The sequence below is a fragment of the Rousettus aegyptiacus genome, unplaced genomic scaffold, assembly GCF_014176215.1.
Source record: "Rousettus aegyptiacus isolate mRouAeg1 unplaced genomic scaffold, mRouAeg1.p scaffold_m13_p_14, whole genome shotgun sequence".
NCBI lineage: Eukaryota > Metazoa > Chordata > Mammalia > Chiroptera > Pteropodidae > Rousettus > Rousettus aegyptiacus.
In genome coordinates, this window is record NW_023416289.1 from 56,125,201 (window position 1) to 56,139,934 (window position 14,734).

The 14,734-nt window shown below is 40.1% G+C and overlaps 1 protein-coding gene across 13 annotated transcripts in view; it reads left to right on the forward strand.

The window, feature by feature from the left end:
* MCTP2 (multiple C2 and transmembrane domain containing 2) overlaps positions 1–14,734 on the forward strand; it is a 526,866-nt gene that overhangs the window by 456,521 nt on the left and 55,611 nt on the right. For all 13 annotated transcript variants that reach the window (XR_001594232.2, XR_001594234.2, XM_036232007.1 and 10 more), the window contains 2 exons: positions 4,473–4,575; positions 5,983–6,085. Coding sequence is in view for 11 of the 13 variants with exons in the window: in XM_036232007.1 (XP_036087900.1) it covers positions 4,473–4,575; positions 5,983–6,085 (206 nt within the window). In the remaining 2 variants the exon portion in view is untranslated. The remainder of the gene's footprint in view (positions 1–4,472; positions 4,576–5,982; positions 6,086–14,734) is intronic.

Genomic DNA, 14,734 nt, shown 5'->3' on the forward strand with positions numbered 1-14,734 from the left:
GCCTTTCATTTTCGTGGCACTGCCCCTCACTTTCATCTCTGGGTTATGGTGGAGGTGCATAGAAACAGAGACCCGTCGTGTAGATACCTTGGTTCTACCACCACCGCCTGGCCTTGAGTTCACGCCACGCCTCTTCTTCCTCCTGGGTATTTTGAAGGTTAACACCGAAATGAACATGCCCGACACACAGTTACATGCTCGATAAACGCTATTGCCAGTCTTCATTCAATTTATTTCCTTAGAGTATAGTTGCTTACGAGGAATGTCACAAGTTATTGTCTTGTTGCTATTTTGCTTATAATTTCCCTAATTTTGGAAATGTAAGCATTGCTAATCACTTATAGCTATTCAGCTGCTTCCAGTTCTCGGTACGGAGAGCTCTCGTCGACAGGCCGTCTGCTTCCACGGTCTGCCAAGGATCGTGGACTCCCGTGAGTGTAAAGTTTGGAAGTGTTAGAAGACGCGGGGGTCCCTAACTTACTGTCACCATGATAGCGAATGAATGCAGTTCATGTCTGCTGTTCCCTGGATCAGCAGGGGAACCACTTCGATCTTGGCGCTTGGGTTCTTAGTAGTATCTTAATTTATTCAGCAAATACACTTCCTTTGTTTGAGAGTCCGTGGTAGGCCCTGGTGACATGGGGAGGAATAGGACTTGGTCCCTGCCCTCGCATGAACCATAGTGTCTAATGAGAATTATACTGCTGAGGTCAGGAGCATGGCCTGCAAGGCTTCAAGCCAGTTTCTGAGTTTATCTACTTATCTTACATTTCTTGATTTCTGCTATTTAGTGTATGTATGTTTGTGTGTGTGTGTGTGTGTGTGTGTGTGTGTGTCTGTCTGTCTGTCTGTCTCTATCTCTCTTGTTAACAAATTGAAGGCTGTGGTCTGTCCGTATCTCATTAAGAAGGACCTACACATTTCAGCTAGTTAAGTCAGTCCCCTCCTAAACCATGCTTAAGATTCACCTCCACTATGAATTCTTCCCGGACCTTCACCAACCACCTTAAATTTCTCTGAACTTTAGTTTCCTCATCCGCGACGTGGCACAGGCATTCCTTACCTCACAGAGGATTAAATGAGAACGTGCGCAAAGTGCGGCCTCTCGCCCAGAGTGGGAGGAGCCCGCGCCCATCGCCGGGAGCCCGCGTGTCCCAGCCGCCCCCTCGCACTGGGCCGTGGCACCCTTTGGAAGGGGTGGCATCAGGACCCTTAAATGATTTACGGGGCTACATCTGGAACAGGAATGTACAGACGCGGAATAGAAGAGGTACAAGGGAAGTCAGAGATCAGAGATGGGGGCCACTCGGCCCGTTGCCAGGGAGCGCGAGGGAAGTTTTCTCAGGAAAGGCGACATTTGCTGAGAAGCAGAGGTCATCGTGAGCGTTCCTTGCAGGTAATGACGTGGCGGCCTGTGTACATCGGGGCCTGGGCCGGTGCCAGGAGCAGAGTGGGTGTTTAATAAACATTTGTCAGACGGAGACTGTGACCTCTAAAGTACATTTATCACCTGTCACTCAACTTCTGTAACCGATCTAAAGGTAAAATTATTTAAATGAGAAACCTCTACTTGCCGTTCAAGGAATATAAATGAAGTTTAAAGCGGTGTTGAAAATAGCCGAGGCTATCGCGCAGAAGGTGCTAAAACAGCGTGAAGCTGAATTGCCGGCGGTGTGACCGTGTCAAGGTGACATGGCACCTGGATGTGGAAGAAGTCATCGAGGTGTTTTCCCTGTAACATTAGGCGGAACAAAGAGGAAAAGTACAGACCCGAGCGTACATATGTCAGCTCGCTTGGCGGTGTTCGCTTGGTGCCGCTGGGAATCATTCGAACACTTCTCTTATTAATGGGAAAATTATTTTTAACCCAAATAAAAACACTTGCTATTTAAATTTTATTGAAAGTCCCCATATATCTGGAACCTTTTAAAGGAAAGAAATCAACCCAGAAAGTGTCCATAAATTACTCTATAAACGTTTGGATGTCTTTGTTTCTTCTTCCTCCTCGATTCCTGTTTATAACGTAATATTAATAAATGCAGCATTTTAATGAGCTTTGACGGGGTGATCTTCAGAGGGTTGGTGCGGTGCATGCCTTGGAGACACGGAACAGAAGTTCCCCGTTCCTGGGAGGAAGTCTGTTCCTCATTAGCTGGGGCAGCTAAGAGAGCGCTGGCTCCGGAGAGCGGGGGCCACAGCCCGGGCCACCTGTGTCTGCGCAGGACGGGGCTGCCGGTCTCTGCCCCGTGCGGAGTTGCCCCGGGGCCTTCATTAAAAGTGTCAGATGACGTCCCCAGAGCCAGCGCTGATGGAATGTCATGCTGTCGTCTCTGGAGGAGCAGCGCTGACACCTACTAACAGTCTGACAAACGGTTAAGTAGCTGCTCCGGCTCGGGTTAAGGAAGCCAGAGCATCCGCCACCTGAGCACTGCGCCGAAAGCTCCTGTCCCCTCACGCCCTTGGCTTGTCGTCTGCGTTGGCAGGTACCTCCCCGCCCAGCCCCTGCCCCGAGCCCCGCCAAACCTGTCCCCAGAGTAAAGCGGTCTGTAAGTAACCAGGACTTTACAGGCGCCGATGCATTTTTGTGTCTCGATTTTGATTGAAATCCCTCCTAGTTTGGGGGCATCGCCCACCATATGTTTTGGAGAAGGGGTGAGAGTCCAGTTTCAGTTCTGGAGACAAAGAAGCCTGGATTCCCTTTCTGAGCCCTGGCAATGAGGGCCTGGGTGCTTGGCCCTCAGATGCTTCATCTGAAGCCCTGACACCTACATCAAGCGAGGCCAAGGAGCGGAAGTGGAGACTTCGTGTTGGAGACAGCCGCTCTCAGGGTCCAGGGACGAGAGGGACGAGAGGGCCCGTGGGGCCGGCTTTCCTGGGAAGCGGGGGCCGCATCAGAACTTCTCTTGGGCTGAGACACTGACCGAGGTTCCTGTGCCTATGCATTCCTAAGCAAGTTTTTGGTTTCTAGCGATTTCTCAAGCCTGATTTTGCAACGTTTGCAATGATTCTGAGAACCATTTGTTATGAGTTTAATAAATTATTTTTCTGCTAAACTTAGACAGCGATCACCTCCATTGTTTATTACCGGCGATCCTAACGCATTCGTTTATGTGCATGGTTTGATCGTTGTCTACGGCCACTGAGATGATTGCAGTGGCTTGGAAGCTTTGGCCAGGCATCTAAGTGTCCCGGCCACTGATCACTGGTACAGAATTTGCTGTTTAATTATGACCCTTACCCGTGCATCTGTTCTTCTTCTTCTTCTTCTTCTTCTTCTTCTTCTTTTTTTCTTTTTAAATGTAATCTTCGTGCAGGCGCCAGCACGTGCCAGTCTCTCTCTCTCTGTGCGTGTCTCAGAGCTCCTGGTTATTAAGTGAATTAGATGTAAGGTTGGTGACCTGAGTGGGAGGCCAGCAGGTCAAGAGGCCTGAGCACTCTCTGCATCGGGCCCTGGCCGGGGTCTCCTTGGCCGTTCGCTGGAGGAGCCTCTGTCCTCATGCCCCCAATTAATTCGGTACGCACTGCTTTGCACATAGCTAACGTGTTGCAAAGGCAGGCAATGTGTTCACGTCCTAGGGACATTACAGAGCCATTCATTCTTTCCCTGACAGTTCCCATTCTAGATCCTTCTGCCAAACCACAGCACAAGGGGAGAGAATTGTTACACGGTAACTCTCTTGGTCCAGCTTTGGGTTTGAGATTTTCTAATTATATATGTATATACATACATATATATATATGTATATATATAATATATATATACACACACACACACATACACACATATATTTTTTCTTATGGAGGCTGGAGGTAGGGTGGGAAAAAAAAGAAAAAGGTAGGAAAAGTAAGGGTTGAGCTTTATTTTTTTTAAGGTAAAACTTTGCTCTGACTTTATGGAATTACACTTTCACATTTATGAGCACCGAAAAATTTAACATGTGTGTTTTCATGATGTACTTAGTATATAAGGTGACAATTTCTTTGTGCCCCCCCCCAGAGCAGTTTTAGTTCCCAAGTAGCCGTGTTTATACCTTTTCTTATTTTCCTTCCAACCTATATGTTGTCAGAGGCTTCCAGTTACAGAACAGTGATCTATCTTGACTCAGGGAATTTAGGACAGAAACAGAGATGAGCTTCTGTTTTAAAACAAAAGACAAAAGCGAACTCTCTCACATGACAAATTGACGCCTGCTCCTACGAAACCCGTATGGCCAGGGGCTCTCGAGGCTGCATCTGGGTTCTGTGTCAGCCTCCATCTATTAATGATTTTCAAGTTACGACGCTTTGCAGGCTCTGTTCATCTCCCAGATTCCCACACGTGGCTTGCGCGGGGCTTGCTGGCAACAGGCTCGCCGTCACTCTTTCGGCAAGCACAGTTTTATTGTTACAAAAGCACATGGCTCTTGTTCACCTGGTCTCTGTCACTTGTGAGATTCATTTGTCTCTGACCGATGTCTGTGTTCTCTTCTCAGGAAAGAGCGATCCTTTTTGCTTGTTGGAGTTGGGCAATGACCGGCTTCAGACGCATACCATTTACAAAACCCTCAACCCTGAGTGGAACAAAGTTTTTACATTGTAAGTGCTTTAGCCTTTGGAATATCAAGGGGTGGCTTTAACTTAGAGACTAATTATTCCTGATATGTTTGGGACTGGCTGGGGTTCTTGAGTGGAACTTTCTGTCCATTTTTACGTGCCAAGAATGAATGTTATTGGCTTTTTTCCCCTCTTCTGAAAACCTTTTATCCTTTCGTTTTATAGACTTTAGTGTTAATAATAGAGGAGACCATTTGGAACTGCAAGGGAGTGTTACAGGAGGCATTTGTAAAGTAGATCTTTTAGTGATTAAATTAATCTGTGACTAGATGGAAGCTTCCAGACAAGTTTATTCCAGGGTGAAAGAAAATTACAAATGTACACCTGCCTTAAATTCAAGGGGCTATGTGTGACAGCATTATTTTAATGCCCGAAGGCTGGTATTCTGCCAGAGTCTTTAGAAAAAATACGGGTTATTTATGATTCCTCAAAGACTCAGAAAGCCTCGTTATGGTCCAGCTACTCTGGATGACCTGCTCCATAGCGATGCCCTGTCCACACTTTAAATTCAAGCATTTAGGAGGCCAGATAGATTTCCTAGTTTGCTTTAGATTTCGAGGCACCTAACTAACCATCAAGGGGCGGCCCCGATGAACTCAGGTAGAATAAATGGTGGAACCCTGTCCTCCTAATGCTGAGGAGATGCTGTGACTGTCTCGGACTTATCACTGAAAGGATAACGTTTTCTTTGGAATGGTGTTTATGATTCCCAAGTAGAAAGTTCCGGAGGCTCTACGAGAAGTGGATGAACTTTGCTAAATGAGTTTGCAAATTGCCTTCTGTAAGAGTCCGTTGTTAGCTGAACACAATGCCAGTGACCGTAGCTCCGTTTTAACTTGTAGCTGCTGTCTGGCTTCTGGTCAGCATAAAAACTGTTTCTAAATGTACGTCGGGCTTTTGGTATGTTGTGTTTCAACGGTAGGAAGCTTTTGTTGGATCTCAGTGACTAATGATTTTGACCACCTTTTTTAAAAAAATTTTTTTAAGGAAATTAATTTTTCATGAATTTAAAATAATCTCATTTTTCCTCTTCTCACTTAGAAGCTACTTTGAGATCACTGTCCTTTCCCCCTCCTCATTCCGTCTCCCACACCCTTTCTTCGTCCTGTTTCTTTAACAGTCCTACTCGAGTGCACGTACACATGGAACATGTCATAGGAAAAACGTTGCCTTTTTTTTTTTTTTTTTAATATGGATGACTGAATCTTCTATGATGGAAGGTTTGGGAATATAGTCAGTTTGATTTAATTTTTGGAATTTAATTAAATGGTAGTTTTATACTCTAAGGACATACAGACTTAATTAGTGAGACCGTGTTTTCAGATCTTCACAGAACAGACTTTACTTTGTGTGTTTTTGTGTGTAATACGTGGTGTGTTTCTTGTTCAGCCCCGTTAAAGATATCCATGATGTTTTGGAAGTGACAGTGTTTGATGAAGATGGAGATAAACCCCCCGATTTTCTTGGAAAAATTGCCATTCCTTTGCTGTCCGTAAGTTTCTTTTGTTCATACACAATTTGTGAGTCATTTTATAGTGGAAAAGTTTGTATGGCTTGGAGTAGCTATTGTCTTTGTCCGCCTGGGGGAGGGGAAATACGCTCCCAGCCATAGCAGGAAACAACTGGTTTATTCCTTATCCTTATCCAGTATTTTCGGTAATTTCAGGCAGAAAGTAACACAATTTTCTCTGTGCGTCAGTTGAATATTGTGTGAACAACAAATCCATTCGACCAGCATTTCGGTTCACTCTCAACCTTTCCATCTAAAGACAGGAGTTTTTCTTTGATTTCAAGGAATACATACCTCTGACTGGTTTTCTATTTATTAGTAAAAAAACATATTTGTATTTCTTTACTACCTCCTCGCTGCCCATTTCTTCAATGATTAATCGCTGGTAACCGGACAGTTGTTCTCACTTCTACAAAAGATTATTTTCTCCTAAAGTTCTAATTGCCTTTTTAGTAGCCATGTTTGCTTTCCGTCTCCAAAAACGCTTTGTGGAAGAAAGCAGAGAGCCTCTTTTGAAAAAGAGGGATGTTTATAAAGCTCAGCTAAGAGACAGCTTGCCAGAGTAAGCTAAGAACCGAGTGGAAAAATAGCCCATAAAATTTAGAGGAGAAAGCACCACGTAATGACCTCATGGCCAAAGGAACGTTGGGACCCGGTCACCTGTTAATGGGACGTTAATATTTGTACGAAATGTACTCTTCTACGTGACAGAATTCCAGTTTTTCATCCAACCATGACTATAATTTGGTGCAGCCTTGTCCGTCAATAAGGTTTTATTTATTTCTTCCCAAAGACTTATTGTTCCAAAGCCGTGAGCGCGTTTCCATGGCCGGAGCCATCTGTAATGCAACCACGCGACGGGGCCAGCTCGCGCGGTGCTCGCAGATGGGGAGACGCTGCTCCGCTCTGTCCCTCCTCTGAGCTGGATCGCTCGGTTCATCCCCCCCGCCCCTCCAGTTCCCATGTCCCTGAGGCTGCGGCTCGGACGGCAGTGGCGCAGCGGCTGCCGCGCGGAACCGGCACCTGCCAAGCGCCCCGAGCCCCGCAGCCGCGCCAGCTCTTGAGGACGGGATGGTAATTTGGGATTTCCCTTCCCCCCCGTTTTCTTTAAAAATCACAACTTTGTCAGTTATTCCTAAAAGAATACATGTAAGCGGAACACGACGCACAATTTTAGCGCCGTCTGAGCAATTCAGTTGCCCTTTTCATTCACACACACACACACACTCGATATATTTTCCTCTTTCATATAGACGAATCTTTGGCAACACTGCAGGGTGCTGCTGCCTCCCGGATGCCAGCGGCACGTGCCCACTCGGCTTTGATTGTGACGATCAAAGGTGTCTGCAGACATTGCCAAATGTTCTGAGGCGGGGCAAGTATCACTCCCAGTGGAGAACCGCTGACCTAAATTCATTACGTTTCCAAACCATATCCTTCAAAACACATGCTAGAATGGTTTGTGGAACACTCGTTTTCAGTGCACGCGGCCCCTTAACCCCCTAACTTTTTCCAGACCAAGTCCCCAGTTTGTGCCCGTCATCGTTTTCGATGACTAAAAAGGACAGCAGGGAAGCTGTCTCCTCTCTTGGAACTTATATTTTGTTTGCAGGAGGCAACGTACAAACCAAAACCAAAACCAAACAAACCCCAAAACCAACGATAGTGAAAGGCGTTATGTAGACGGTGAGGCAGGGGACGGCGATGCCAGGGACACGTGTGGAGGGCAGGGGGACAGTTTTCCGTGGGCTGGCCAGCAGGGGCCTCGCCGAGAAGGGGGCATTTGAGAACTTGAGGAGGAGATCTGGGGAAACTCTTCCAGGCAGGAAATCTTCAAGTTCAAAGGCCCTGAGTCAAGGCCTTGACTGTCAAATTCCAGAAATAGCAGGGCGGATGATGTAGATGGAACGGGGCGAGCCCGGTGGAGAACAGCAGATGGGGAGCAAGAAAAGACACAGGGGCAGGGTGGCCTGGAGGAGGACTGCGTATGACTCTGGTCACTTAAAAGCTTGAAGGACTGCAGCTCCTTTGCGGTGGTGAGGGGACGCCGCTCGGATGCAGGGCGTCCCGCCGTGGGGCGCTTCCTTTGGTTTACACTGTCTGTTTCTCACACGAGAGGACGGTGGCCCGTCCAGAAAGAAGCCCGGGTGAGAAAGGTCTCTACTGCCTAAAGGCATCGTGACCTGAGTCATGTTTCCCGTTAGGGACTTCGCCACGCCTGCTCCCCACACCCTGAAATAAGATGCTTCAGGGCGGCTGTTTCAATTCAGATTCGTTTCTAATTCCTTGACCACTACCTGGAGCTATGTGGGCTTTCCCGATGGTCCACCTGCAGCATGCACTCTCCAGGCCAGTTGATTCTCTACCCAGAGTGTAGGCCTAAATGTGACGAAAATTGGTCAAAACCCTCAGTATCTATAATAGGTAAATTTTAAGTTGATTATTATGTTGTTGCTTGTTTGGTTTTCAAATAATTCTAACCTTTGATATAGAGGATATGTTTTAAAATTTATTTAGATCTAGGTTTTATTTATTTTTTTAATTTAATATCTATTGAGTAATGCTTAACAGCAAACCCTGTGCTGTGTATTATCATTTGTTAAATCATGAATTCTCTGACAATCTGGTGAGGCATGCTTTATTATTATGATCATTGCAAATGAGGAAACTGAGGCACAAAAGGCTCCCGTAGCTGATGAGTAATAGAGGCTGGATTTGAATCAGGCAGGCTAACATCAAAGTCTGCGCTCCTAAGAGGGTGTTATACTGCCATATTGGCTAAATATTGGTTAAAACTCCAGAAATAAGCATCGAAGAAAAAACTCTTAGATTTTGTGTTTTGTGCCTCTTAGAAGGATTTATTTCTCTGCTCTTTTAATATTAGAGAGAATCACAAAAATGAATCCATCGGTGCTTTACTATTATAGCTATAGGATATGGAATAGTACCCGATTATATCTTATTTTATATTTAAAAACAAAAATTGCATTTTTTGGAGAAGAGTGTGAATAACTTCTGTGAGAATACATTTTCTTTAACCAAGTCATAAACTAAAGTTTGATTTACGCTTTTAGAGGAAATGCAAACTACATTTTAAAATGTTTAAGTATGAAATATCGACTGTTCTTCATCTTTTAATCTTTCTCAAAATGGTAATTTGCTAAGTGTCTTTAAGCTTGTTAAATAAAGAGCATGTTCTGAATTCACTATATCTTTTAATCAGGGTGAATTGTCTGGCTGACTATTGGCTCATTTAAAATACATATTCTAGAATCACTATGTCTATAAATGGTGGCAAATTGTCCAAACCATATATGTGAGCTTAGACATACATGAGAAAGGAAGGAATCCAGGCCAGTGAGCTACCCTTTTATATATTTCATTTCCGTTCAACTTTTCGTAAAAGTTATTTTTTAAATGATTATACAGATATGCGAAACTTTTTACACAAGATTAAAAAATCAAAAAAGTGTGATTGGAATGGATTATAATCTAAAGATTTCTATTATTTGCCCATTTTCACTCTCTTTCTTAAATCTGCCAATCAGTAATGTAGTACATGTACATCAGAAAACAGAAAGCACCTTTAAGAGTTTTAAAACATTTTCAGTATAGACATCATCGCCTAATAATTCTATGATTCAATAGATTTGTTTAACATTTCTATCCTCAATTAAGTGATCTTAATTCTGTCCTGAAAATCAGGCTAGGTTCTTCTTTTCTATCTAAGGTCATTCTTTTTTTTTTTAATTTAAAAATATTTATCTTCTCAGATTTTTCTAGTAGACCAATTGAGGAAGACTGAAAATCAGCTTTTAGTAAAACAAGAAAAGCATTTATTTATTATTATTTTCTAGTATCAAGAAGAAATCATCTTCAGTTTGCTGAGATCTTTCTAGTATTTCAAAACAAATTTGAGTCCTCTTGTGTAAGCCATGCCAAAATGCAAATCTATCTTCGGAAGCCCAGGCCTTAGCTTTCTCCATGAATCCATGTGCACAATAACTAGCTGCACCAATAACAGCTTCACTTAATTAGTTTTATGGGACAAATTTTCTATAATTGCTCGTACCAAATAAATGTCCACGCAAGTCTTCATTTGCATTTCCAATTAAGTATTTGCCCAAGTTTCACCTATGATGAGATTTGCACGTTATAATAGACACACTTACACAATCACATTTTTTAGGTTAATGCTTAAATCTTGGCCATTAAAATGAATAATATTGATATTTTACTTTGTATTAATATTTATGAATGTATAACTAAATTTTTAAGAAAGTTAAAAGTAGTCCCAATGCAGGGCCAAAATGGTGATTTTTGAACACAGTCATTCAGCTCTCCTCCCCACCAAAACCTGATCCACTGTGTCCATTGAAATGAAGAAAGAACAGTAAAATAAGACGAGTTTCTCTATCAGCTCTGGAGACGACAGAAAGGAGTCTTCGACGTGCTGGAATTATCACGAACCATATGCAGTATATGGAGTGGATGATATTTGGTTAGGACAGACAGGTTAAGGAAGAAGAATAACCGATAAGATTCCTCCACGGCCCTATAACAAGGTGGCACGTGTGAATCTGAGCTTGTCACGCATGATGGTGAATGCTGAATGGGTTAACCTTTTCTATTAAATGGGAAAACCTTTTACAGTGAATCAAAGGGCAAAAGTACCACACGTAAATGTAAATAAAAGGTAAGTCAGAAACATACAAGAGGTTAGTTAGTTTATGGGTTAAAAGAATCAATTATCAATAAGGTTATAACAAACACGAATGTTTATGTGAATTTTTTTCCCATTCAAATGTGTACATATGTGAAAATTATTTAAAATACAAGAAAAAATACAAAGTTAGAATTACGGAATAATAATATATATGGTCTCTCCAGCTTTAAAAATATCAGAACCCCAAAATAAATAAGGCTGTGATGTTTTTGTAAAGTAGAACGTGGAAGTCTGTCTTGGACAAAGTGTCTGTTAACAGTGAAAGGCTCTGCACATCATCCCACAGGGAGGAGACCCTGCAATCTCCTCTTTCTTTTTTAAAGCAAGTTCTCAGATGCATTTTAGGCAATTCTAAAGTGGTCGTTCTCAAACTTCAGAAGATAAACAATACGCTTGATTAATGTATGTGTGTGTATATACACATATGCGAATATATAAAATATTTTGTTCATATATTCATTTAACATGTTCAAATATTGATCACATTGTGGGTCCAAAGTGCTGCAGTAGATGCCCAAAAGGCAGAAACTGTATTGTGATCACAGTGCAATAAAAATAGAAATTAATAACAAAAAATGAAACAAGTATGAAAACACCTGTTATAAAAAAAATCCCATGTAGCTAATGTAGATACCAAAACTGCAATGATAGAAATTAACAATGAAATAGTATACATAAAACTGTGGATGAGGGCCAAAAGTATCATTCAGAGGAAATTCTTACCTTGAATGTTTTTATAATTAAACAACAATAGTTGAAAATCAATTAAGCATCTCAACAAAAGGAGCTAAAATAAATAAAACTAAGAAAATCAGAAAGGAATCGATGAAGATAAAAAAATGAGCAATAATGTAGAAAATATGTAAACATTGTATTTGATAAATTCAAGTATTAGTTCTGCAAAGAGTAATTAAACAGGCCAGTAATTTAAAGACTAATAAAAAAAAGAGAGAAACGTACACTATTAAGAATGACGAAACATTGAGAAATACAGGGGGTCACTGTGAAGAACACAGCTAAGTTTTACTGAGGGGTATGAGAGAAATTTTAAACAGAGACATACCTTGAGAGAACTTGGGCATTGTAAAGGTGTCAAGTCTCCCTGAATTAATTATAAATATAATGCGACTTCCCATTTGGAGAAATTAATATGTAAAAAATGGCAAGGAAACTTATCTTAATATAATGGGAGGAATTGGAATGTTAGGTACTTAATGCATTATTTATTGAAAATAAGTATGGAAATGTCAGAAAAAGTTATCAAATAATTCTATCATTTTCTCTGTGTGTCCTTCCTTCCCTGAAATAAGAAAATAACAGCTTCAAATTATTTAACAAATGTTTTTTGAAACCTTAAAGGTACAGGCAATTCTTACATTATCAAAATTTATTAAGAACATGAAAGAAAATGGAAAATTTATGAATTTATTTCCTGATATCAAATCATAGAGTTACAAAAAGGAAATTATATATCTTTCATGGAATGTCGGTAAGATTCAACACATTAGCAAACTTAATTGTGTAATTATGCCATTGACATTAAAAAAGAAAAAACGTGACAATCTTAATATTTGTGGAAGGGACACTGATAAAATTTAATATTCATTCTTGATCATGAAAAAATTGTCTAGTAAGTTATTAATTGATGAGTACCGCCTTAAATGATGAAGGAAACCTATTAGAAATATTACAAATATCAGACTTATTGCTGAAACAGTAGAGATCATACTTGTATTTTCTCATCTTTAAAATAAAGATAACAATAGTACTTATGCTAGAATAGAACCTGTGCAAGAATTTAATGAATTTATATGCTAATAAACATTAAAATTAAATCATTAAATTAACAATTAAAAATTAAGCCTCTTAAGTCAGGTTGACACAAAAATGTAAGTAAAAATAAATATTTAATGAAGAAAACTATTTGTGGTACTATATGATAACATCAGATATTATTTATAAATATAAAGAAAATTAATAGATAGCATATTGGAATAAAAAAGGCCACTAAGTTTTAAATACAATCAAAATTAAAAACAAAAGTCAATGACCATATCCAATAAAAAATATTTTAAAAACCTAAAAAAAAGCATCAAAAGTCTAATAGTAGAAAACAAAAACAATTATAATGCTTAAGACTAATTGGAGGAAGTTCTAGAACTTTTTTGAAGGACCCGAAAAAAGACCAAGTAATTGGATCATTTCATATATAATAAACATGAAACATGAAATCATTGAGAGAAGGATAAGCTAAGTGATAATTATATAAGTGATTCTGGGGAAATTGGTTGCTTATCTATCAGGGAAAAATGCATCAATATGTTACACCAAAGACAATAACTATTTCAAAATGAATTAAAAGTCAAACACTCGAAGCTAACTCCATAAATAAAACTATTAGAATAATGGGAAGTCCTATATAAGCAAACTGAAAAACAGGAATGCTAAAAGAAAATAATTTTAAGATCTCAATATGACAAAAACAAAAATTACTATTGTTAATTAAAAGACAAAGGATAGACTGGTGAGAAATACTTACAGCATAAAAACAATTGGATAATATCACTAACATAAAGTTTTGTGTGCTTTTTCAATCAATGAGGACAAGTCAACCTAGCAGAAAAGTTAGAGAGGTAGAGATCAGAATAGCCTAAGCAGTCAGCCTCTGAAGGGCTCAGACTTCGTTCAGCTACGATTATGGTTGTTGAAGAGAAGATAGAGTCAGATCACTTGGGCTGGCACGCAGTCTTCTCCCCTAACTGGCTGTGTGATTTGTGACAAGTTACTTAACCTCTCTGTTTCTGTTCCCTTCTTGATGAAATGAAGATTAATTATTATAACACCTGTATTGGAGGTCTGTGGTGAGAATATAAATGGTTTGGCAAACGTAAAGTGATTACGGTATAGCACACAATAGGCACTTACAGTATAAGCTATCGTCTTTGTCATCCTTGTTTTAGGAACTGAAATTATCAAATTAGTTTTAAGCAATCGGACTGATAAATATAGTAAAGATTTTTCATTAGCAGTGATGATTAAGTGTAGAAAAAGGACTCTCAAACATTGTCGAAGGGAGCATGACTTGGAACAAGCCTTAATAAAATGGATTAAAAATTTAATATACACATATCTTTGACTATTTGTATTCTAGGTATCTATTTCAGAGAGGCAACTGGGGCTTGGAGAGATGCAGTAATTACCCACAGTCACACAGATGCTAAATGCCAGGGATGGGAATTGAATCCAAGTCTGTCCGTTTTCACAGTCCTACCGTGGCCCACTGTTAATAAACATATGAAAGAAAATGTTCAGTCTCATTAGTTGTAAAAAAAAGCACATATTAAAATAACCCAAGGCCATTTTATTCCTAGGAAATTGTTGTATATTAAATAAAAATGTCTATGATTGGCAAAGTTGCAAGGAAAATGGACCGGCTTTTTCACTGAGGCTCAGGGTATAAATGGATACAGCATTTTAGGAGGGCAAAACCATAAAAACAGGCACATCCTATGGCTCAGCAATTTCACCCCCAGGAATTCATTTTTAGGAATGAATCAAAGATATCTATATTTAAAATTATCACAGTGTTTACAGTTGTTAAAAATTGCAAACCATATCAGTGAGTTACAATGGAGATTGGTTTAGTGTAGAAATTCATAAGTATTGTTCTAAATAATGTAGAAGAATCAATTATTACATTGGGGAATGTTTCCCATACATTTAAAAAATTAATAGACAAATGATTACAAAGTATAGAAGTTAAAATAAGAATAAAAACGATGTTATTAACAAGCAACTTCTATGTTCTTGTTACTGGTTTTACTGTTTTTCGCTAATTATTTCACAACGACCTTCGAGATGTGTATTTTTTCTTTTTATTCACATTTTACAGATTAGGAATCTGG